The 26,316-nt window shown below is 45.0% G+C and overlaps 2 protein-coding genes across 2 annotated transcripts in view; one reads left to right on the forward strand and one right to left on the reverse strand.

Moving 5' to 3' along the window:
* Positions 1-26,316, reverse strand: part of LOC310734359 (uncharacterized protein) — a 133,117-nt gene that overhangs the window by 17,731 nt on the left and 89,070 nt on the right. The gene's annotated exons all lie outside the window — the stretch shown is intronic.
* LOC310734366 (uncharacterized protein) lies at positions 17,063-21,005 on the forward strand. The gene is made up of 2 exons (XM_083556283.1): positions 17,063-17,842; positions 18,019-21,005. Exons 1-2 carry the CDS (start codon positions 17,210-17,212, stop codon positions 18,031-18,033), a joined length of 648 nt encoding a protein of 215 aa, XP_083412409.1. The 5' UTR covers positions 17,063-17,209; the 3' UTR covers positions 18,034-21,005.

Genomic DNA, 26,316 nt, shown 5'->3' on the forward strand with positions numbered 1-26,316 from the left:
TTAGATGGTTTTGACGACACACATGATTGCCTTAAACACATTGAGCAAGAGACCTCTTGTAGGTCTGATCTTTTAGATATGGCCCTGGAAGAGGGGGATTGCCTATATGTAGATGGTTCATGTTCAAATCCTTCTGATGGTATGTATTTATGTGGATATGCGGTTGTAAAATTACCTGATGTAATAGTCTAAGCTAAATCATTACCATACACATCAGCACAGGCTGCAGAGTTGGTGGCACTTACAAGAGCATGTCAGTTGTCTGAAATCTGGGTAATTTGGAGGTCAAGTCAACACCTAAAATTTTGTTGCTGTGCTCCTCAAACTATTATCCTGCTGAAAGAGGCCACAGCCATAAGGGAATACTGTTTCCATGAAAGTGTGTACATGGACCACAACAATGCTTAGGAAGCCCACACAGGACTTATTTTTCCTTAAGTCCTGAACTCAACATCATCGAGTCTGTCTGGGATTACATGTAGAGACAGCTAGACTCTTACACAGGACTTGTACAGTGTGCGCATGTGTGTGTGTGTGTGTGTGTGTGTGTGTGTGTGTGTGTGTAGAGGCGTAGACCTGATAATTGCTTTATGCAGTTAAACAATGTCATTATGGTCAAGATGTAGAGGAGCGCATTCAGACAAGTCAAAGCATGATGCTCTATAAAACAAAGCAAATTTATGAAATAATAATATAATTATTATTAGGAATAAATTGTACATTTACAAATAATTTAACATAAATCTGCCATAAAACACTTTTAAAGCCAAACACAAGGCTTCCCCCTCTTGTCTCCATGATAAGACTACGTTCTCTTATTTAATGAGAAGTTGCTGTGATTTAACTTTGATCTGAGAGCTTTAAGTCAGCATTAAATAAAACTATTAGAACTTATTTTGGACATGAAACTATATAAAATCTATATAAGATCATCCAGTGGAACAACATCTCCAGCAAACAGACTGGTACCTACCTTTCACATTAGTCACTACACTGTAATGGAAGTAGATCGACCCTGATGCATTCACAATCTCCAGGATCATCATCACTACTGCAATGAGGAAGAAATCTGCAAGAACAAACGACAAAAACAGACATTACACATTTGGGCAAACTTCCATCACTGCTCTATTGAGGTTATTAAACCTGCTACACTTCGTACCAGAATCTACCAGACATGTTACTTTCTTATAATACAGCTAGGGGTGTGGCTAAGCGACGGTTGTGAATGAAGGGTGGAGCTGGAGGAGACCAGAGAGGGGAATCTCACACCTGACTAATCAGTTGCAGTGAGCAGGGAAAAGAATAAAAGGACAAATATGTGCATGTGTGTTAGTGAAAAACGTTTCTGTCGGTATCTTGTTACCATCCCACTGTTCCTTCTTCCCTGGGCCCAAAGCTCTCCCACAAACCCCAATTCCAAAAAAGTTAGGAAACTGTGTAAAAGTTAAATAAAATTTAATTTGATGGTTCTGCCTATCTTTACTTTTGAGAGACTCTGCCTGTCTAAGAAACACTCTTTATACCCAATCTTTTTTTAATTGTACTTGTAATCAATACATTCAACTCCAAAATTATGGCCTTCCTTAAAAAAATTCATAAAATCACTTTTATGGACCTGTGATTTAAAAGTCCCAAACCCAGCCATTAGGGTTGCACAAGCCATTGAACTCTTAGTGCCGGTCCGTTGCCCAGATAAATGGGAAGGGTTGTGCTAGGAAGGAAATGTGCCAAAGCAAATATGCGGATCACAAACCTGACCGGATCATTCGAGGCCCGGGTTACCAACAACCAGTGAAAATTGGGCTACTGTTGGCCAAAGGAGGAGAAAAAGAAGAGGAAGACAGCAGGGAAAAGAGAAGTGTAGGAGAGTGAAGATTAGAGTTGGTACTTCAAAAATTGCCACTATGACTGGTAAAGGGAGAGAAATAGATGTGTAATCAAGAAACCAAGTGGAAGGGGAGTAAGAGCAGAACCATTGGAGGTGGGTTCAAACTGTTCCACCATAGTGTGAATGGAAAGAGAAATGGTTTAAGGATAATCCTGAAGGAAGAGTACAGTTAGACTGTAGTGGAGATTTTCTGATAGGACGATGAACATAAAGATGGAAACTAAAGGGGTGAGTTGGATGAAATGTTTGAGAGTGTACCTAAGAAAGAACGATTGGTGATTGGGGCAGACTTTAATGGGCATGTAGGTGAAGGGAACAGAGGTAATGAGGAGGTGATGGTAGGTATGGTCTTAAGGAGAGGAATGTGGAAGGGCAGATGGTGGTAGATTTTGCTAAAAGGATGGAAATGGCAGTGGTGAACATGTATTTTAAGAAGAAGGAGAATCACAGGGTAATGTATAAGAGTGGAGGAAGGTGCACACAGGTGGACTATGTTCTATGCAGGAGATGTAACCAGAAGGAGATTGGAGACTGTAAGGTGTTGGCAGGAGACAGTGTACCTAGACAGCATTGGATAGTGGTCTGTAGGACGGCTTTGGAGGTGAAGAAGAAGAGGAGGAGTGAGGACAAAAAAAAAAAAACAAGATGGTGGAAACTGAAGGAGGAAGACTGTAGATTCAGGGAAGAGGTCAGACAGGAGCTCAGTGGTGGTGAAGAGGTGCTGGATGATTAGGCAACTACTGCAGAAACTTTTAGTCTCTATCAATGAATAAATCAACACTGGTTCACTAGTTTGCAGACTTAAGATGCCATCAACCTAAACTCTGTTGAAAGAAATTATATTTATAATTATAGCACACTTTTATTCTCAAAATAAAGACCAATCAAACAGGGCAAATAAGTACTATTTTAAAAATTTCAGGAGAGATAGTTCTTCATCTGTTGTTTGAGGATAGGCAGTTGAGACATCTAGGGGAAATATATTCCACCACCTTTGTCCCAGAACAGAAAACAGTCGATGTATACCTCTTGCCTTGTGAGATGGTAGGACCAAGATGTGAAGCAGAGTGGTGCAGTACAAGGAGTGATGAGAGGTTTGAGGTAAGAGGGTGTGGTCCATTTTTGGCTTTGTAGGCAAGCATCATTTTTTGAATCTGATGTGTGCATCTAGCAGAAGCGAGTGGAGGCAGCGCCGAAGTGGGGTGGTGTGGGAGAATTTCAGTCAGTATAACATTCAGGGGTCAGTATGAGAGAATTCGACTCAAGCACCACATTTTAACTGCTCTAATACAAGATACACAGATTTGTATGGTCCTGTCAAGCAGACAAAAACAAACATGATCAATATGACTTGTGTATGTGGCAGCTGTCCATGGATTACACCATGGACAGCTGTTTTCACTTAAGTCTGAATGTAAATTTTTTTTTTAAGAATGAGAGTCCAGCTAACCTTTAACTAAGTATTTAGACTTTTAAATAATGTAATGTTTGTGGAAGGTTGGAACTTAATGAAGCGTGTGAAAACAAATATAATGTAACTAACAAGAAACTCGAAACTGAAACGAAACATAAAACAATAATGAGACTACATGGAGAAACAAACAATAGACAAAAATGTGTGTTTATATATAAGTGCTAATTATCAATGAACATGAAACAGGTGCACAAAACAATGGCTTATGGGAAATATTAAATAATATGATTATAAATGCACAATGCACAAAATGTAGTATAAGTTTTATAATTTTTGATTTGCAATATAATAGGATCAAATAAAGTAGTACATGATTTACTTACTCTGCCGTTTGCACATAAGTAGAAGGCCAAAAACACTACATGGCAAGAGCGGCAATAGTACCAAAGTGACGTTTTCTGAAAAATGGAGAATGTTAATAACATTGAAATATAACTTTCATGATGATTATATTTAAAGTTAAATGTACATCCCAGATTCGAAAAAAAAGTTGGATAAAATGTAAATAAAAACAGAATGCAGAAGGGGAATGTTGTCCCATATGTGTCTGATAGAGGATTCTGCTTGACAGTTCTGGGTTTCCTTTTTGTTTTTTTTACATTTTCTGATGCACCAAATGTTTTCAAATGGTGAAAAGTCTAGATTGTAGGCAGACCAGTTCAGCAGGAGGACTCTACTACAAAATCATGCTATTGTAATAGATGCAGTATGCAGTTAGCATTGCGTTGCTCGAATATGTTGATCGAGACCTTCCCTGAAAAAGACGTTTTTGGATAGAAGTATTTGTTGCTCTAAAACCTACATAAAGCGTTCAGCATTGATAGAGCCTTTCTAAATGTGCAAGCTGCCCATTATACAGGCACTAATGCACTTCCGGCTTTTTGAACCGAGTGCTGATAACAAGCCATATGGTCCCTCTCCTCTTTAGTCTGGAGGATGTGGTGTTCATGGTTTTCCAAAAAGGAATTAACATTTATTTGGCCCAGAGAGGATGGTGGTGTTTTGGATCATGTATATGCATGCCTTCTTCTTTGCATTTACCCTGCATATATGGATGACAAGACAAACTGTATTCACAGAAAATGATTTCTGTAGGTGTTAATGAGCCCATTCAGTGATTTCCAGTACAGACTCATCACTGTTTTAAATGCTGTACTGCCTGAGATACATTTCTCCAGATTCTTTAAAACTTTTAATATTATTTTTTGTGATGAGATGTTTAACTCTTTTGCAATTTGATGTTGAGGAACATTATTCTAAAATTGTGTCACAATTTCCAGTCACAGGCTTTCACAGACTGGTGAAGCTCTACCCATCTTTACTTCTGAAAGACTAAGATACACAATTTATACCCAATCATCACACTGACCTGCTGTCAATTGATCATATTAGTTGAAAATGTTTCTCCAACTGTTTTATATATATATATATATATATATATATATATATATATATATATATATATATATATATATATATATATATATATATATATATATATAAAATTTATTTTTTTTAGTACACATTTTCCAGACTTTTGTTGCAGCCATCAAATAAAGATTTACATTATTTATTTCATAAATGGTAGATTTCTTCAGTTTTAACATTTGGCATGATTAATATGTATTATTGTGAATAAAATATTTGTTTCTAAAATTTTAAAATGATTGCATTCTGTTTTTATTTACATTTTATACAGTGACTCAACTATTTTTGGAATTAGGGTTGTACCATTTGTGATTGTAATTATGCTGATGACGATTATATTCTTCACTGAAAACATGCTCCGGACTTCACATACTCAAATAAAACTGAATTAAACCAAGTTTAGGGTGGGCAAGTTAGTAGGTTTGGATAATGAGGTGAAATAAATATGAAAATATATCAAAGAATTTAAAATATCAACAATATACACAAAATAGCCATTAGAATAAAAAAGGTTTGAAAATGGTACAATATAATAAAATGGTAAAAAAGTACACCTCAGAAATCTGTTCTTACCTAAAATATGAACTCTATATATAACAGTAATGACACACATTTGCAGAAGATTGCTTAATTCCGTACATATGTAACTCCTGTATGGTACATTTTGGAGAAAATGTTTTCTGCACTCTGTATTAAGAATAAAAGATTATGAAAAGGTTAATTCTGAGGTTTATTAAATTGATGCAATACACTTTATTATATTAGTTAAATTAAGTAATTGTTTAAATTGTCACAAATTAAATTAGTTACATCAAATGTATTAAATGGAAAAATGATTTTAAATCGTTTACATTTGTTAGACCCCATTTGGATAATACAGATGCGTATATACGTGTGTGTGTGTGTGTGTGTGTGTTTGTGTGTGTTTTATATTAAATATTTAATTTTATAAAGATATGATCTACATCACTGTTCTACTTATTTCAGCAGACTTTTACAAATGTCTTCATTCCTTTCATCCTTCATTCATTCACTCCCTCTATATGCGGAATTGTCAGGATTTTCTTTTAAAAGTAATTCTTGAAGCTCGACATAAAACATTAAAGAGACCATTTCACTAGACTGTCGTAAAAACTTTGGCAATGACAGGAAGTGGCTGTCATTTTGTTCATGTGCAAAAATTGGAGTTCCCCTTCGGAAACTCGAGCTGCGTCGAAACGCTATGGGAATGCCTCTGCGTGACCGCGCTCTGAACCACGTGTGTAATCTGACCAATAGGCGTTGGGACATGATGTCATCGGCGGGCGACGTCGCGTAAACAGGAAGCTACAAATGGCTGCGAGATGGACACTAGATGGACGCTAGCTTCTGCTCGTTCAGGTAAGCGATGTTTCGCTGTGTTTTTCTAATCGAGTGATACAGAATTACTGTAAGTGTGTTTATCCGTGTCCGTGTTTTATTACTGGAAAGGAGTCGCATGATCGGTGTGTTGTATGCTTAGGAGTTGAGCATGCACAATCGGCTCTCGACGGAGTCGATTGTTTGCATTGTAGCCGCATGGCTATGCGCATGCTTCGCTCCCGAAGAGCGCTCTTCGAGAAGAGCTCTCTCCCTCGTGGCTCCGGTCCCACTGGATCCAGTAAGCTGGATGAGTGTTTTCTGCATCCTGTGTCACTTCCTCGGTGCCGGGGCCTGCCGTTTTTTCCTGATCTGCACACCGAGGTGTCCAGATCCTGGGAAACCCCGTACTCAGCGTGTGCTTCTTCTCATCACTCCTCGCTCTACGCGAACGTGGATAGGGCTAAGGCGTGTGGCTACGGGGCGATGCCGCATGTGGAAGAGACGCTAGCCAGCTATCTCTCCCCTAGCATAGCATCATCACCGAAGGCTCCGGTATTCCCTACTAAGCCGCTACGTGCTACGTCGGCCTTAGTGGGGAAGGCTTACGCGGCAGCAGGCCAGGCTGCGGGTTGTCTCCACACCATGGGTGTGTTGCAGGCATACCAGGCTGACCTGCTGCATGATTTGGATGAGGGACTTAGCTATGGGGCCGCTGATATTTACCGGGGCCGCTGATATTAAGGAGTTGCGTACAATGCACACGGCGCGGGCCGTTGGTCGGTCCATGGCGGCCCTGGTAGCCACAGAAAGGCATCTGTGGCTCACCTTGTCTGACCTCCCAGACAAGGATTGAGCTGTGCTTTTGAACGCCCGGTGGCTCCTCCTGGACTGTTTGGTGACGCTGTGTCCTAAACAAGTTACAGGAGTCTAAAAAGCAGTCGGCTGCATTTCAGCAGTACCTCCCTCGTCGATCTCGTGGGGCTGGTCGGTGGCAGCCCCAGCCCGGTCCTTCCGGGCACCGCGAAGCCCAGAAACAAAGCGCTCTAGTCCCAAGAAGGAGCAGGATTACCTGAGGGTCACCCACGCCTCCAACAAATGGGCTGTGGTGCGTAGATCCTGACGATCTACGGTCGGGTGGAGGTGTACACCTCACGCTACGGTGCCCATTCCTCCCCTGCACCACCAGGAGGCCGGGCCGTTGGCTCTGCCACAGGATGTGCTTCAGAGCATGGCCTCCCTCCAGCGGGCATCTCCCTCCACTTTCGCCCAAAGTCTCGGTACGGATGGGGGAGACCCGCCGCCTCTCAAGAGGTGTCAACGGCCGCAGTGCTCCGGCCATTCGGGTCATGGAGGCCGGTCTGTCAGCCCTGCCATAAGGTGTGCTTTAGGGCGCAGCTTTGCTCTATCGGTTCGCTTCCCATCTTTTTCCGTGGGAAAAGGGGCCATCGAGGTGGTTCCCCCCTCGGTTCCAGAGTCAGGCGTCTACAGCCCGTACTTTGTTGTTCCGAAGAAGGATGGCAGGTTGCGTCCCATTCTAGATCTTCGCTCCTTGAGCCGCTCACTCAGGAAGCTCAGGTTCAGGATGCTCACCCTCAAGGAGGTCGTGACTCAGATCAGGTCCGGGGACTGGTTCGTCACAATAGATCTAAAAGACGCATACTTTCACGTTTCCATCCTTCCTGCACACAGGAGGTTCCTGAGGTTTGCTTTCGGGGGCGAAGCTTACCAATATCCGGTCCTCCCGTTCGGCCTAGCACTCTCGCCCCGCACCTTCACGAAATGCGTCGATGCAGCACTGACCCCGCTGCAGCTCCAGGGCATCCGCATTTTAAATTACATCGATAATTGGTTGATTCTGGTTCATTCGGAGCACCAGGCGATTTGGCATCGAGAGTTCGTCCTCGCCTGCATGAAGTTGCTTGGGTTTCAAATAAACCATTGGCCGAGGTGGCCCTTACGTTTCTGTCTATTAAGACCACCTTCCTCTTGGCGATTTCCTCCCTGACAAGGATCAGGGATCTGCAGGCTCTGTCTGTGGCCCCGTCTCGCCTGGAGTTTGCCCCTGGCATGGCCAGAGTGTTTCTATACACAAAACCTGGGTACGTACCTAAGGTGCCTTCGGCTCCCTCAGGACCTGTCATGTTACAGGCATTCTGTTCTCCTCCACTCACAGCCCCTGAACAGGAGCGACAGAACCGACTGTGTCCGGTGCGAGCAGGACGAGTCCGTGGAGGAAGTCGGAGCAGCTGCTCGTCTGCTACGGCCCTAACAGGAAAAGTTTCCCCGGCCAATAAGCAGACTTTGTGCAGATGGGTAGTGAATGCGATTTTGTCGGCTCACGAGTCCTCTGGCCTACCCGCACCACTCAGGGTCCGAGCTCACTAAACCCGGAGTGTGGCGGCCTCTGTGGCCTGGTCCGCTGGAGTGGCACTCCAAGACATCTGTGACGCTGCGGGTTGGTCCACCCAGTTGACCTTTGTCAGGTTCTATGACCTTGACCTCAGAGCCCCCCCCGGGCTCCTCTGTCCTACGTGCAGGTGCCGAGGCCCTCACTCTCTAGGCAGGGTCTGGTTGGTGTGGCGTGATTGGACACTTGTTCCCATAGCATTTTGATGCAGCTCGAGTTTCCGAAGGGGAATGTCGGATCTCAGAATCCCCTCTGAGACCAAACACCTCAGGAGTGCTCCAAGTTTACCTTCTTGGTTCTTAATTAGCACTAACTCGGTTAGAACTCCCAATAAAAGGCCCATAGACTTGGATAAGAAGGACAGCAAAATACAAGTTTATTTCTTTTCTCTGCAGAGAAGATCAATCACCAAACAAAACAATCCAAAAGAGAATTCTTTTCAGAATAATAGATGCTTGCTTCAAAAGGACTTCAAAAGGAAAGTCCCCAAAACCCTATGGAGTGAATCACCTAAGGTGATTTCCCACCCAGAACTTTTAGGTAGTTTCCAAAATCTAAGCTCACCACAGGATGAAAGTAACAAATGAAATCCAGAAAGAAAGTCTTCAGACCGGTCTTGAAGGTATTCCTGCTGCTCAAAAAGAACTGCAAAACAGGGACTCCAAGAAGAGAGACTCTCTCAACTGCTGAGATCGCCTCATATTTATGTGCAGGCGCCTCTAGGCACCCCCTACCTTAATTTACATGTTTTTACTCTAAATCCCATTATTTCTAACCTGCCCAGTGTTTGGGTCCTTCCTACTAATTACTATGCATCACGTGGTTTTTCCTAAATCCCATTATTTTTGTTTCCTCCTGGTTCTTCCACTTCCCATCGTCATATTTTCGAGCCTTTTTGGGGTTTTATTTTTTAAAACTTATCTTATCTTCCTCATTCTTGTCTTCATGCTTGTTGGAGCAACACCGTTTTGGACTAGTCTTCAGTTTCTTTGGATATTTTCTTATTTTCTTCTTCTTGATTATGCATAAGTCTCTTCTCTTATTTTATCTTATTCTATGATTATATATGTTCTTTCTTCAACCTTTGTTTTAATGCTCTTATACGCTTCTTCTGCTAATGCTAAGGTTATAGTTGATTATACTGCTGTGTGTTAGATATTTTCTTAAGCTTGGCTGTGCACTAGTTCAGTACCTAGTGTGCTGGACTGGTTCTTCCTATTTATTTGCCACCATGCTATTCACTGACCTTGGGCTTGTTTTCTTTTCTTGTGTGTTCTTAGCTCGTTGTAAAACCACTAGGCGCAAGAGGTCTCGCCCTTACCCTAGGGCATGCGGTCCTCCCATTTCTCCCCATCGCCACTTCCAAATCTCCCGCTTGCTTGATGACTTGGACAACTATTTGGTCGACCCTTCTGATGGTCCTGATCTTCCTACTTCTTCCCCTTCTGCCCACACCCCTCCTTCTTCCATTGATGTGGGCACTCAGACTGACCCTGTGGTGATTCTGCCTGTCAGTCCTCCCCCTGGGGCTCCCCTCTCTTCTGACACTGACACTGCACCTGATTCTGGGCCTGACTCTGGGCCTAACTCGCCTGATTTTCGTCAAGGTGCTTCTCCTTCTTATTCTCCTATTTCTCCCTGCAATCCTTCTCATGGGCCCTCTTCCCCTTCTACTTCTTGGGCATCCCCTGCCAGTGTCATCATGATTGAGTCTGAGCCTGAGCCTGGCCCTGGCCCCTATGAGTTCCTCTCTTTTCCTGAGCCCTTTCAGGGCCCTTCTCTTAACAGCCCTTGGCTGGTTTGTCATCCTTGTCATCTTTTTCCTAAGTGTTCTCACTGGGAGTGTCGTCCCTAATAAACATGGTGGTCTTTTTCTAAATGGTCTCTGTTGTGGTTTCTTTGCAAGCAAGCAATAGGCTCGGGCTACATAGGTCTAAGATCAACCTGTTAGGCAGGTTAATTAAAAGTAAACATATACTAAGTCCATTAAATGATATTAAAACAGTTTAACTGATAATTATTGATGAATACAGACTGGCTGTCCTGATGCCTATCAAAAATTCCACATTACTTCCCCCTCTGAAACTTAAAAGTTTCACACAATCTACTCTTCGTCTTCCTTACTTCTCACGTGGCGCTTGCATGCATCTTTACAGACAGCGGATAAATGAAAAATAACAACATGAAAATTAACATGTTACTGATTATAGGTAAATGACCTAGTAAAATAGTAAAAGTAAATTCTCAAAAAATAAAACGTATGTTTTTATCATATGCTCTGTAGGCAAAGTAAATCAGCAGACCAGGGCTAGTGGGCCTTAAAACTACACGAGCTGGCGAAAAGTTAAAACTACATAAAAAGTTAAAAGCCTCTTAAAAAATTTTAAAAAGTTTAAAGTTTTTTCCACATTACCATCCAAGTTTACATTTCCAAAAATAAAAAAGGTTACATTTCCACATTACCATTCCCCCTCAAACTTATTATACACCATAGATATACTGGCCTTCTCGAGCATGGATCAGGAGTGGGCGAAAAACCCTCTGCGGCAGGTTGTGAGGGAAAATTCCCACTCTGCCCGCCGTGGCGCGACAGTGTGAAATGATCACCAGATCCGTGGTTTGTAATATGTGAAGGAGGTGTGACAGTGATATTAATGCCAGTACCAATGGTGGCGTGGTGTCATGTGACGAGTCCAGAAGGGCAAGGGGGCGGTAATCCGGCAGTCCGCCCCCATTCGGGCCCATATGTCGAACCTATCGGTAGGTATGAGATGTGTACGCGATGAAACATGGACTGACGAGTCAGCACTGTAAAACAATGGGTGAATAGGTGGCCGTGTTGGTATGTTGTTCAATGTCCGCACTTCGTCGCTGGACAGGCTGGACCACAACACGTAGCCTGCCAAGGAAACAGAGTGATATTCCAAGTGGGCTTGCTGCAGGATGTCCCGTGTGAGCAAAAACGCATGTGTGGTGATGCCACCGTAAGCCGAGGCTACAGATATGAGGCGACGTAAGGTGTATGTGTGAGTGGTAAATGTGAGTGGGCGTGTGGCGTGAAGCGAATAGTCCGTGCAACTATTGTTGTCGTGGATCCAATGTTGACTGCACAGAGTGAGATCAGCGTGCTTCAAAATAAGGGATAGAGGTCGAGGGCCATCCTCGTCGAGCGTGGTCCACTGGAGCTGCTGGTTCAGGCCATGGATGTGTGGGTCTGGCGGGTACGGTTGAGCCATGCTGCGTCGGAGGAGGTCGGTTGGGAGCTGCTGTAGGTCTTGTGGGGTGAGCCAGGCCGAAGGTGCCTGGGCATAGCGTGCGATAGTGTGACAGGCTCCACAGTGGCAGTTGCTGGATAGAAAGATGTAGGTATAGCAGGCGTTGCCTGGTGACTGCGAAGGAGTACCCGGACAGTAGATGCGGCGAACAGTGCAGGTTAAGAAATCAAGGCGTCCGCGGCCGTAGACTCGCCTTGGGCAGGATGGTGGCAAGGGCAGTCCAGGAGGTAAGCGGGCTACTGCCATTGTCTGGACCTATACAAAAACATACATATACAGAAAGACAACATAGAATACATCGGGATGGCTGGAGTGTCCTGTCCGTCTACCACCACCACTTGTGGTTTGGCGCCAAGTGTTTCATGCTGAGGGGTAGAGGAACGTTCAGTTTGTGTCCAGCCCAAAGGTTCTGCCATTCATCTCGTTTCGTGAGGGCATGGTGTCGGAGTGTGGGTGCCACGCACACCAGGGAGTCCACACCAACCGGGACGCGATATGGTGGTTTCTTCGGGCACTGTTGCAAAAGGTATCTGAGGTGCGGGGTCAGCGACGTCCATAGCTGGTAGCCACAGAAGGAGATGGTGTGGTACTGTATCAGAGCCTCTACTGGGACATTTGGGGTAATAAGGAACACATGATGGGAGTGGCTTCCATATGCTTGTGCCACTGCGATAATGCGACGATATGTGTAGGTATGTACAGTAAGGGTGAGCCTAGGTGTGAGCGGAAAGGTCATGTCAGTGGGTCCATCTTGGATCCACTGTGTATATCGCAAGGTGATGTCAGCGTGTTCCATAATGTATGGCAGCGGTCGATAGTCTATACGGTTGCAGTTATGAATGAGAAAGGAGACATATCTATCAGTGGTTAAGGGATACCAGGTCTGCGCATGTCTTAGCTCTGCGATCTCAGTTAAAGGGGGGTACGGTTGTGCAGTAATCTGATTTTTATCCAGCCCGAATTCTAACGGGATTAAACAAAGACTTGGGTCTGGCAAAGGTCGGAGGTGCGCCAACAGACACTGGCAGGCACCGCAGCCTAGGTGATGCCTCGTAAAGAAATGGAAGTGCGGGTGGGGTTGAACATTAGTGGGGCAAGCGCAGGTTGAGGTGCACGTGAGGTAACAGGTACCAAAGGGGCGTTGAAGACTTCGTGGCAAATGCTTGGCCTGTGTTCGTAAAGGACCGGGCCGTCGGAGTGCCATGATCTGAGGAAAAGAGATACACAAAGCAACTAACTAGGGGGGGGGGGGGGGGGGTTAGGAGAGGCCAGGGTGCCTGCATGTTCCTGTACATTGATTTGTCTCTTTAAGCACTTTTATCCTCTGCCATGAGCAGAGGATAGAGTTTCTCGGAATGGTTCAAAAGTGCCTGATCCTCCTCATCTCCGTCCGACAACCTGGCGTGCATTATGAGATATTGGTCAAAAAGTGAGTGTACTGTCTTGTCAATAAGAGAGCGAATAAGTGGAATACCACAACACACTAGTGCCAGGACGGCTATGATGACAAAACCTACTATTGTAAAAATTCTTATCAGGCCCGCTAACCAGTCGCCTGACATCAACCATTTGTACCAGGCTGGGTCAGGGGACGCATTATTTTGGGTCAGTTCCTTATTAGTGCACAACAGTCTGAGCCGAAAAGGGTACATACGCCTTGTTCTGGGCCGCGCATGGTGTCTAAGGCGAAGCGGTTTTGTACAGTCATCATTGTGGTGGCGTGTAGTTGCTCTGCCATAAGTCCTAGGGCCGATATGGTGTGGTTGATAAATCGCTGCTGATTGTACCATATATAATTAATCCACTTCATGTTTCTATGCGCTTGTACTTGAGGGAGGAATACAGTCAATGCGGTAGATGATGCCTTTGTAGGGCACGATATTGTTCTGGCACGCCAGCTGGTTCTCCGGACCAGTCTACATATATGAAGGCGTCATTGTCCAACTGCGGTAGGTGTGTGGAGTTACCGAAAGTAAAGTACCTATTTATATTTCTATTATTCAAGGCAGTAGAGAGATCACGGCGAGTGCGCGAGTGCAGCGGAGGATGCGTGGAGTGCTTGAGGAGTTGCTCCAGTCTGGTCTCATTTAGCTCGAATACAGTGAGATTCTTCCAACAAGACTGGTGTACAGAGTCCATCCCAAAACTTCGGGAGGGTCTGCAACACTTGTGGCTCTCCGCAATACCAGAATATGTCAGCCAACGATAAAGTGCCTAGTCTAAGGTGAAGGATGATCACTTGGATGGTGGTATTGGGCTTACACCCGTACTGTGAGGTGTTACAACTAGATATCATGTTAATAATGGGGTGGTTAGCCTCCAGCGTATCTAGACATGCTGCTTTAGGGACACCTTGTGAAAACCTTGTCCTTTAACACAGAGGGGGAATTTCTGCTCTGGATGGACACGCACTCGTAAGTCTGTGGGGGTCTCAGTTGTGTCCGGTGTGTATGAGCAAGATTTGCTATAGTTCTGCATCCATTCTGCTCCATGCGTGTGAGCGGCTGCTCCTAGTAAGCATGCCGCGGGGCATAAGTGGGTGCTATTACAGGGGGTCCTTGCGCATTCGCGAATTCCTCTAGTGGGCATCGCATAAGGTATGTGCTTTGATCGTTTGTGACATACAATGTGCTGTTGGGGTGCGCTTGACGAGCCGTGTCTTGAAGCCAGGCATAGTACAGATTGGGCGGAGTGGCATGGTTGTCCGTATCGTTGTGTATGGTGACGCTGAGGAGGGTGGCGGTTGACGAAACGTTTGGGGGAAAGCCGGGAGAGCCGCTTTTGTTATAGTGGCCATCAATTCCCCAGACTCTACCTTCTGGCGACTGACAAGTTTCTGGGCAGGAGTCGTTTAGGGCCATATGTACATAAAATTGGCTCAGGCCTCGGCCGCTGTGACATGGAACGTAGTACGAGGCGAAGTTCTGTCCGCTAAGCCCGGAGAACATGGATGGTTCACTGTTAGATGGTCCTCCGCATATGATTGCAAAGTCTATAGCGGCCTGGTGTGGTTGGAGGCCTGGTTGACCCCCAGGAGCATAGACTCGTGCTCCCGTGTCGGAATCTACGCTGCTTGTTTGTACTGATGCGGATCGAGACGATGAATGTTGCGTGTAATAATAATGCAGCCAAATGCCATGAATCCGCTTACAGGCACCATGCTTGGGCCTTCCTGTGATCACAATGGCTACTGTCGGATCACTTAAGTCGTCTAGCACGTTTGGCCGTCGTACGCCTACCTCCACTGTCAGTAGGAAGTCCGAGTTGGATGCATTGTCGGCCCAACTCTGTATGTCAACCTTGTGCGGAATGGTGGGGCCGGTGTAACTAACCGAGTAGCTAACCTGATACCAGTGTTTGTTTCTAAAAAGGGCACCTGTTTGGGCAGTTTGAGTGTGGTTGGCCGCTACCATTAGATTCAACGCACACCACATATGATTACCTATTGAGCCGTTTGCCGGTGGCCACAATTCAGGGAGCACTGGGGTGAAGTTTGATCGATACACTTCGACCCCTGCTATGTAGGCAAATCCCTGCCCTGCCTCCCTACGCTTTCTAGAGTGATTTGTTTGTGGGGTATGCGTAGGGTCGGTCATGTTGGGGTAGGTTTCATTGGAGATTACGGTACCGTTTTGCGAGGTTCTCTGTACCCATGCTAATGTTGTGCATGTGATGGCATACAATGATGCTGTCACAAGTACCATGAGAACAATTACATGTTTCGATTCTTGGGGTCTATATCTCATAAGGTATGGTCTATGCTTGGGATCTAATATCTCGGCCTGTATTTTAGTCATACTGGTGTTCCCAGGCTATGTCGGTGGGGTCTAGGGTGTCGTATAGCGGCGGTGGGTCAACTATAGCAATGGGGGATAGCGTGGGCATTACTGGGTCGGTTGAAGGTTCTCCTGTATACTGTGATGGATCTGGGAGGTCTAACGGTAAAAAGTCAGACGGGGAAAACGGGAGCGGGAGGTACACGCCTGGTGTTTCTGGTGGGATGTCTGCGGGGACGTTTGTGGTAATTGCGCTGTCATCCTGAGCGTCTTCTGGTGTGAGTTGTGGAGCTGGACACGACTGAGGAGTTGGCTGTGGGGCAGCCGGGGAGTCTTTGGCCTGTGGTTCTGGTGTCGCCTGCTTTTTTGCTAGTTTCTCTGCTTTCTTCTTCTCTTGTGCGCGGGTACGTCTTGCTGTTCCTTGCGATGTGCTCGGGCCGTGGTCGTCTCCGTCGTCCGAGTCGTCGTCGTCCGAGGGCTTGTCTTGTCCGCTTACTGTGGGTTTTTGTCCTTCTACGTGAGCCCTGCAACAATGATTCAAATGATACCAGTGTTGCTTACCTTCAACTTTCACTGCGGTAGGGGTTGCCAACACCACTTTGAACGGGCCTTCCCGCCTTGGTGTTTTCCAATGTTTCTTTTTAAACACCTTAATGTAGACAAAGTCCCCAGGCTCAACTCTCGCGAGCTTTTTTGCCTCTTTGTCTGTTGGACCCTCACTTGCCTGTGTGGCCGCGCACACCTGTGGGTATACAGTTCTATGGATTTCGGTTAGGTGCTTCACATAGCTAGACATTTCTTTTTCCAATTGCTCCAACCCTGGACCTTTATAGGGTCCTCTTGTGAATGACATTGGCATTGGCTGTCCTGTCACTATCTCATGGGGTGACAGGTGTAAGGTCCGGTTTGTCTGTGCCCTCATTTTCATCAATGCCAATGGTAATGCCTGTACCCAATTTAACTTGGTGCTTGCACATATCTTTGCCACTTTTGCCTTGATAGTGCCATTTGCCCTCTCAACCATTCCCTGAGACTGGGGATGGTACACGCATCCAAGTTTCTGTTTTACACACAATGCCTTCAGCACTTCCTTCATTTTCTTATTGGTAAAATGTGACAGGATCTGATCAGGGATTCCAAATCTAGGGATCACTTCCCTACACAGAAATTTAGCGACTGTTTTTGCGCTATTGTCAGCTGTTGCCACCGCTTCCACCCATCGACTAAATCTGTCCACTACCACCAGGATGTGTCTTTTCCCTGACACCCTGTTCTGCATGTCCACAAAGTCCATTACCAAGTGTCGAAATGGTCCCATCGGGACTGGGATGTGACTGATGGGGGCTGTGAAAAACAAACTTTGCTATCTATCTATCTATCTATCTATCTATCTATCTATCTATCTATCTATCTATCTATCTATCTATCTATCTATCTATCTATCTATCTATCTATCTATCTATCCATCCGTTTTTCCTCTTTTAATAATCCTAAATTGTTTTTGTCTTCCCGACTTGTGCCTGTAGTTAGTTAACTCGACTATCACTAGTGTTGTTTATATTTATTTTCTCTCACTCACATCTCTGTATAATAAATCTGTTCGTGATTATAAGCACTATGCCGATTGTTTGTCTGCATTCGAGCACAGGTGAGGACTCGTTCGAGTTGCAAACGGTGGCGTTGGAGATGGAGGCATTGGAGAAACAGATTCACGAGCTTCATGCAAAGCATGACTGGCTGCGAGAGCGGAAAGCGGCACTGGAAACATTCCGGGCGGACGCGCACTCATCCCAGGTAAACTCCCGGGTTGAACCTAACGCTCCCAGCACATCAACTCCGCGTGCTTCTCTGCCCAGGCCCAGCGCACCTACGACTCCGGCACCGGTGCAACATGGACCCTGGATGCGGCCGCGGCGGAAGAGACAAGCCAAGCCCCGATCGAGGACATCTCCACCTCCACCACCGGCCTTCGAGATCTCGACCGAGAACCGCTTCGTCCCCCTCCGCGAGACGGAACGCGACACTGTTATTCTCGAAAATTCCATCGTCCGGCATGTCCGCGCTACCCGAGCTAAAGGTAAGGTGCACACTCGCTGTTTTCCTGGTGCTCGTGTTCTGGATGTCGCTGCGCAGGTACCCGCGATCCTGAACGAGAACTTTGGAGCGGTTGTTCTCCATGCCGGAGCAAACGACACCAGACTGCGGCAAACGGAGATCTTAAAGAGGGACTTCAGGATCCTGGTGGAGACGGTACGCAGCACATCACCCACAACGAGGATTATAGTGTCAGGACCTCTTCCCACTTACCAGCGAGGGGCTGAGAAGTTTAGTAGACTTTTAGCTCTAAATGAATGGCTACAGTCATGGTGTCGAGAACATAAACTTCTCTTTGTTAATAACTGGAACTGTTTCTGGGAGCGTCCTAGGTTCTTCCGCCCTGATGGCCTGCACCCCAGCAGAGTTGGAGCAGCAGTGCTATCAGATAACATCTCTAGGATACTTCACACCATCTGACTGGTAAGACATCAAGAAATCTTCAACTATCAGAACACGCATACAACAGGCCAAATAGTTACAAGTTCACACACAGCCCAGTTTATAGAAACCGTATCTATTCCTCGTGTAGTAAAACCAAGAATTACATACACAAGATCCAGAAATAATCTTATTGCAGTTAAAACTGAAAAATGCCAGATAAACAAACACAACAAAGTTCTAAAGTTCGGTCTTTTAAACATTAGATCACTTGCACCCAAAGCACTGATTGTAAATGAGATGATCACAGATAATAATCTCGATGCACTCTGTCTCACTGAGACCTGGATTAAACCAGGTGATTATATGGGTCTAAACGAGTCGACACCGTCAGGATATGTTTATAAGCATAAGCCCCGTCAGACTGGTCGTGGGGGGGGGGGGTGTAGGAACCATTTATAGTGCTTCTCTTAATGTTAGTCAGAGATTAGGATTCAGCTTTAAATCATTTGAAGTGCTCGTTCTTAAAATTGCACTTTCAGACATACATAGAAAACTCGCTCTGGTCACCGTGTACAGACCCCCAGGGCCCTACGCTGATTTTTTTCGAGAGTTTGCTTGTTTTCTCTCAGACCTCTTGATCAGTTTTGATAAAGTGCTGCTTGTAGGAGATTTTAATATTCATGTAGATGATGTAAACGATGCTTTAGGATTATCGTTTGTCGATTTACTAAACTCTTTTGGAGTTAAACAAAACGTCACCAGACCAACCCACCGTTTTAACCACACACTAGACTTAATAATATCCCACGGAGCAGACGTCACTGATATAGATATTTTACCCCAGAGTGATGACATCACAGACCATTATCTCCTACTGTACACACTACCGGTAGAGCAGATTAACCGTGTTTCACCACGGTATCGACCTGGTAGGACTATTGTTCCAACCACTAAGGACAGATTCATAAATAACCTGCCTGATTTATCTCAGTTTCACATTAAACCCATAACTGCTGATCATCTTGATGAGATGGCGAACAACATAGACCTTATCCTCACTAGCACTTTAGACACTGTTGCCCCCATCCGGTTAAAAAAGGTTAGAGAACAAGCACCTGCACCTTGGTATAATAGTCATACGCATGCCCTAAAGAGAACAGCACGTAATCTGGAGAGAAAATGGAGGAAAACTAAATTGGAGGTATTTAGAATTGCGTATAAAGACAGTATGCTTAGCTACAGACAAGCGCTAAAAGCTGCTAGAGCTGAACACCTGAGCAAACTCATAGAAAATAACAAAAACAATCCCAGGTTCCTTTTCAGTACAGTCGCTAAATTAACAACAAATCAGGGATCTGAAAAATGTGTTCCATCACAGTTTAGTAGTGAAGACTTTATGAATTTCTTCACTGAAAAAATAGATAACATTAGAAAAACAATTGTGGCAGTTCAACCTCTGACAGCATCTCCCGACACAATCGTACCTACAACCCCACAACTACACTGTTTTACATGTATAGGACAGGAAGAGCTGTATGATGCTATTATGAAAGCTAAATTAACAACATGTCAGTTAGATCCAATTCCCACTAAACTACTGAAGGAAGTGTTATATACAGCTGGTGAGCCTCTTCTCAATATTATTAACTCCTCACTATCGTTAGGTCATGTCCCTAAATCCCACAAGTTAGCAGTTATTAAGCCCCTCATTAAAAAACCTTATCTGGATCCAAACACGCTATCAAATTACAAATCTCCCATTTATGTCTAAGATTTTAGAAAAGATTGTCGCTGCCCAGTTATGTAACCACTTGCAGGAGAACAATATCTTTGAAGAGTTTCAGTCAGGTTTTAGGCCCCATCATAGCACAGAAACTGCTTTAGTTAAAATCACTAATGACCTGTTTTTAGCTTCAGACCAAGGCTACATCTCTCTATTAGTTTTACTAAATCTTAGTGCTGCGTTTGACACTATAGATCATGATCTTCTCCTCGATCGCTTACAGAATTACATCGGTATTCAGGGACAGGCATTAAGCTGGTTTAAATCCTACCTGTCCAATCGTTACCATTTCGTAGATTTAAATGGAGAGCTATCCAGGATAATGCTAGTAAATTATGCGGTGCCACAAGGGTCAGTTCTAGGACCCCTGCTTTTCACAATATACATGCTTCCGTTAGGAAATGTTATTAGAAGGCATGGAATTAGCTTCCATTGTTATGCTGATGATACCCAGCTATATATTTTATCCAAACCAGGCGATACAGCTCAATTAGCTCGCATAACTGAGTGTGTTGAAATAAGAGATTGGATGACCCATAACTTTCTGCTATTAAATTCTGATAAAACGGAGATTTTGCTCATCGGCCCAAAAAATAGTACACAGAAGCTCCAGCATCTCAGCCTGCATTTAGACGGTTGCTCTGTAACTACTAGTTCAACGGTAAAAGACCTGGGAGTTATTTTAGACAGCAACTTATCTTTTAAAAATCACATCAATCAAGTTACAAAAACAGCCTTCTTTCACCTTAGAAATATTTCTATGCTAAGAAATATGTTATCTATATCTGATGCAGGGAAGCTCGTCCATGCGTTTATGACCTCTAGAATAGACTACTGTAATGCATTACTAGGTGGATGTCCTGCATCATTAATAAACAAGCTTCAGTTAGTTCAGAATGCGGCAGCAAGAGTTCTTACTAGGTCAAGAAAATACGATCGTATAACCCCAATCTTATCGTCCCTACATTGGCTTCCTATTAAGTTTCGAATAGACTACAAACTACTGCTACTCACTTATAAAGCACTAAATGGTTTGGCTCCCATGTATCTCTTCAGTCTTTTAACACGCTACAATCCGTCACGCTCCCTGAGATCTCAAAACTCTGGGCTTCTAGTAGTTCCTAGAATAGCAAAGTCCACTAAAGGCGGTAGAGCATTTTCACATTTAGCTCCTAAACTCTGGAATAGTCTTCCTGACAGTGTTCGGGGTTCAGATACACTCTCCCAGTTTAAGTGTAGATTAAAAACATATCTTTTTAGCAAAGCCTACACATAACACACATCACACACATCACATCACAACCTTGTGCTCCAGAATATATGATCACATGCACATTATCAACTTGTGCTGTTATTATCATGAACAGCAGCTACGCTAATTCCTCTCCACTGCTTCTCTTTCTCTCCCCATCCTGAGGCATCCTGAGGTTTGGCCAGCTCCAGTCACGTCCCACCTCGTGAAGATTATGGACCTATGGATGATCATGGAGAAGTAGATGCCGAGTGTTTAAAGGCCCTGGCATGGAGAAGCTGATGCTGGATCTATGATGATCACAAATGTTGAGCTTTTTATACCAAAGACTGTAGAAAGAACATTCACTTATAATCTTATAATCCAGTACTCATGTTAGTTCTCTCTCTCCAGTGTTCTGTATTGTTGAAAGATTTATGATCAAACTCTTGATCTCACCCATATGAGGATGGGTTCCCTTTGAGTCTGGTTCCTCTCAAGGTTTCTTCCTCATATCATCTAAGGGAGTTTTTCCTTGCCACTGTCGCCACGGCTTGCTCATCAGGGACAAACGCACACCATTCACCTTAACTGTTGTTTTCTGTAAAGCTGCTTTGAGACAATGTCTGTTGTAAAGAGCGCTATACAAATAAACTTGACTTGACTTGACTGTGAAGTTCTTTCTAACGTTGTTCCTAGCACATACTTCACACTGCCTTAATGCGTGGTCTACCATGCTTGCCAAATAGGGCGACCACCATTCTTGCCTGATTGTGTCAATGATTACTTTTCTGTTGCAGTGGTCCGGTCCGTGCACTTCCCTAATCAGCATGGGCAGTAGCGCCCTGGGTGCCACCCATATGCCATCTGCACTTCTCCATATCTTTTCGTCTTTTGCCTGCCATGCCCCTCTCTTTTTCCAACATTCTTTCTCTTCTGGGCTTGCTGCCTCCTGTCCCTGAACTATCTCTTTAAGTGTTAGATTTTCTGATCTCTCTTCTGGCTCTCCAGGTATCAATACTGCCATTACACTTTGTTCGCCTATTGCTGCTCTCTTTGCTGCTTCATCTGCAGCTGTGTTACCTTTAGTTACCATTGTACCATCTGTCTTGTGGGCTCTACACTTAACTATTGCTAGTTTCTGTGGTAGTTGTATGGCATGCAACAAATCTGTTATGGCTGGCCCATGAGTAATTGTAGACCCATCCGCACGTTGGAACCCTCTCTGTGCCCAAATTGGGCCGAACACATGACATACCCCATAGGCATATGCAGAGTCTGTGTATACTGTGCATGTTTTTCCTGCAGCTAATTTGCAGGCTGCAGTTAGTGCTTTGATTTCTGCTAGTTGTGCTAACCATGGCTGTGGGACCTGGGCTTGCGCTATTGTTTCGTAGTCCTGTGACCTGGGGTCATACTCTATCACTGCGTACCCTGCTTTGTTCCCTTCCATCGTTCGATAGCATGAGCCATCTACAAAAAATATCCTCTGTGATTCTTTCAGCGGTTCTGGTTCCAAATCTGCTCGTGCTTGTAGAAATTTTTCTGACTCTTCTCTACAGCAGTGTGGTGTTCCATCATTGGGCAGCACCATCCTTTCTGCTGGGTTCACTGTATTGCAACGTTCTATAGTCAATTCTGGTGATGACAAAATCACATCATACCCTGTTCTTCTTGCATTGGTTATCACGAACTTCTGACTAGTTAGGAGCGAAAATAGCGCATGTGATGTGTACAGGGTTACTGGGTGCCCCATTGTGATGGATGAGGCCTTTTGGTAAGCGAACGCTGCTGCGCTCATAGCCCTGTAGCATGGGGGCGTGCCTTTCTCTACTGTGTCTAGCGCGGTGCTGAAGTAGGCGATGGGTTGGTTCCCCATTCCTTCCTGGTGCTGCATTAACACAGCCGACGCAAATCCCTGTCGTTCAGAAACATACAGGTGAAATAGTTTGCTGTAATTTGGACATGCTAAGGCTGGAGCCGAAGCCATTGTGTTTTTTATCAATTCAAACGCTGCCTATCCATCTGACGTCCACTCTAGTTTTGCGCTGGGTTTGTTCTGGCCTACTGCCTTTATCATGTCTCTTAGTAGCTGTGCTTTGAGTGCAAAGTCACATATCCAAGGTCTGCTAAACCCTGCCATACCCAGGAATGACAGCATTTTGCGCACGTTTTCCGGTCGTGGTGCATTTCTTATCGCCTCTAGATGTGCGGGCGAAATTTTTCGTGTCGTGCCCTCTAGTACCCTTCCCCGGTATTCTACCTTTTTGTTGCAGAATTGCAACTTCTCTTTACTGACCTTGTGCCCATTTTCCGCTAATGCTTTTGTCAGTGAGTCTTCTAAACTGAGTCAGTGAGTCAGTGAGTCTTCTAAACACTGTTCTTTTGTTTCCGAACAGATGAGTAGATCGTCTACATACTGTAGGAGATGGCTTGAGATTTGCAAGTTTTGTAGGTCGCGCGCTAACACCTGGTTAAAGATTGATGGACTTTCACAGTACCCTTGTGGTAACCGTGTATATGTGTACTGTTGACCCCCATATGTGAACGCAAACAAGTGGCGCGAGTCTGGGTGCAGAGGGACACTAAAGAATGCAGAGCATAAATCTATCACTGTGTACCATTGGGTACTTTCTGGAATGTTTGACAACAATGTGTGAGGATCTGGGACCACTGGAGTTTCTGTGATTACAATTTGGTTTACTGGTCTCAGATCATGCACTAACCTCCATTTGTCTGAATTTGGTTTTCTCACTGGAAAGATGGGAGTGTTGCAGTGACTTCGAGTTGGGATCAATACCCCTGCTTCCACTAAACCTTTTATCGTTGGCCCTATCCCTGCTACAGCCTGTTGTGATATAGGATACTGTCTCTGGTAAGGTAAGGTACCTTCGGGTTTAACCTGAATTTTGACTTGTCCTGATGACTTGACTAGGCCTACATCTGTGGCGTGCTTTGTCCACAGCTGTTCTGGAATTACCTTTAAGGCATTCTTTCTCTTGTTCTGTTGGTTCCTGCTCTCCCAACACTAGGGTCATCTGCGTTTCTGTTTTTTCTTCTCCCTCACTTTTTATTTTAGGACTGACCAGTACCTGAGTTGCCACTACCTGTTCTGTCCCTTCTCCTTTGATTCTCAAGTACTTCCTATCTTTGGTTATTGTTACATTTGTGTTATGTGTCTGAAACCATTCCTGTTCTTTCTGTGCTTGTCTGACCATTGGCCCTAAATCTTTAGATTCAAAATTCTGCCCGATCATCAGAGTGATGTGAGGTGCTGCCTGGTCTACTTGGTACCATTCTTTTACTTCTTCCGCTAGTTCTACTTCAGCTGCTATTCCTTCTGGCCCTATAATGATGGACTTGGTTTTTAGTCCACACATTCTTCCTTCTTGAGTTTGGTCCCATAGTTTGTTGTATTCTTCATCTTGTTCCCCCTCATCATACTTCATTGTGCAATGCAATGGGTCTCTGACATCGCGACAGTCTGGTCTCATGATTTGGAGCCATGGTTTCCATTCGCTGAATGCTTCCAGAGATTTGATTTTTCTTTCTCCCAGATCTCCAGCCAGTAGACTTTGTCTAATTCTGGACAGTCTTCTTCTTGTTCTCTCCATAGTACTGGATACTGGGATGTAATTGCATCTGGTAGTGTAACCCACACGCCGGTGGGCCCACAATATATTTTGGCTCCTAATTTACATAACGCGTCTCTGCCTGATAAGTTTACTGGTGTGGCTGGTGAGTAGAGCAGAGGTGTTTGGACGCTTATTTCGGCGATTGTTATCCACTGGGGTTCGGTGAACCGTAAGGTCTGTGTTTTTCCCGAGATGCCTACTGTTTTTATTGCCTTACGGGTAAGGGGGAGTTTTGAGCCTTCTTTTCCTATTGATGAATATGTTGCCCCAGTGTCTACCAGAAATGGCGCTTTTAGGTTGTCTCCAATTACCACCATCATTGTTGGCTCTTGAACTGGGTGCAGTGAGGTGGCACACTGCACCAACTCCCCTGTCGGCTTCTCTGGGCATCTTCATTGGTTTCCTGGGGCCGGCCCCATAGGGCTGCCTCCAGGTGGAACCGGGCCTTGGTTATAGGCCGGTCCCATCCATTGTCCTCCCCAATTGTTTGGTCCTTGGGGATTTCTTCCCATTCCTCCAGGTGGGCCTGCTTGTCCCATACTCTGCTGGTAGGGGCAATCTCGTTTCAAGTGACCTGTATTGTTACAGTTCCAACAGGCTCCTGGTTGTCCTCCTTGGCCCCACTGACCTCTGGACATGGGTCTTGGTGGTCCCCCTCTTCCTCTGGGGTTTTCCCAGTTTCTTTGTTGGGGGTATTGGAGCCCCATTTGATACTGGGGGCCCATTTGGTAGTTCCCCGGTGCTATCGTTGGGGCCGGGGGTTAATACATCATTTGTGGCTGTGGCTGTGGCATCATGACAGGTTGAGGAGCTACTGGCACTGCTGGTTGTTGGGGTACTTGCATCATCAGCTGTGCTGCCGCAGGTACCATCATGGCTGCTTGGGTCACTGGTTTGTCATCTTTTTTCTTTTCTTCTTAACCCTTTTGTTTAGTCCTTGCCAATTCTCCCAGCTGTGCCTTGTGGAGTTGCATTACCAGGTTTTCGGCTGCTTTTCTTTCTTCCTTTTCTCTTTTTCTTTCTAGCTCCACATAGTGAATTACATTGGCTTCAAAGGTTGACCAGGGTTCAGCCCTACCACTGCCTCCAGCTTCTTCTGTACTTCTTCTGGGAGGGCTCTTTTTTAGCATCATTCTGAACAGAGCCCGGTTGGTCTCTGTTTCATCCCATCCTGACCCCATTTCCTCTCTCCAGGCATTTTGCAGGTTCAGGATAAACTGGGCTGGTCTTTCGTCGTCTTGCAGTTTCATCTTTTCCACCCTTACTGGGTCTGCTTTTGTTGGATACAGTGCCCTCAGGGCGTTCCACAACTGCTGTCTCACTTTCCCCAGTTGGACATGGTCGTAACTTGGATCGTCTGCTGTCTTTGGAATATGGGCCTGGATTAGGATCTCCGTCATTTTTGCTTTTCCTAGTTTTTGGGACAGGATAGCTTTCATGTCTCCAACAGCCAGGCATTGGCCCATTGTTTGTTCTTCCAGCTTCGTGATCCACTTCTGGGCTCCTTCCCATATGTTCGGAAGGCGTTTTATCAGGCCCGTCAGGTCCATAAATGTCCATGGTATGTAAGTAACTTTCTTGTCTTTGACCAGCAGTG

Source organism: Silurus aristotelis, assembly GCF_946808225.1.
Source record: "Silurus aristotelis genome assembly, chromosome: 12".
NCBI classification, from domain to species: Eukaryota; Metazoa; Chordata; class Actinopteri; order Siluriformes; family Siluridae; genus Silurus; species Silurus aristotelis.

Excerpts from the sequence above, each read along its gene's own strand:
- LOC310734366 (XM_083556283.1), top strand. The coding sequence starts at position 17,210 with ATGCCGATTGTTTGTCTGCATTCGAGCACAGGTGAGGACTCGTTCGAG.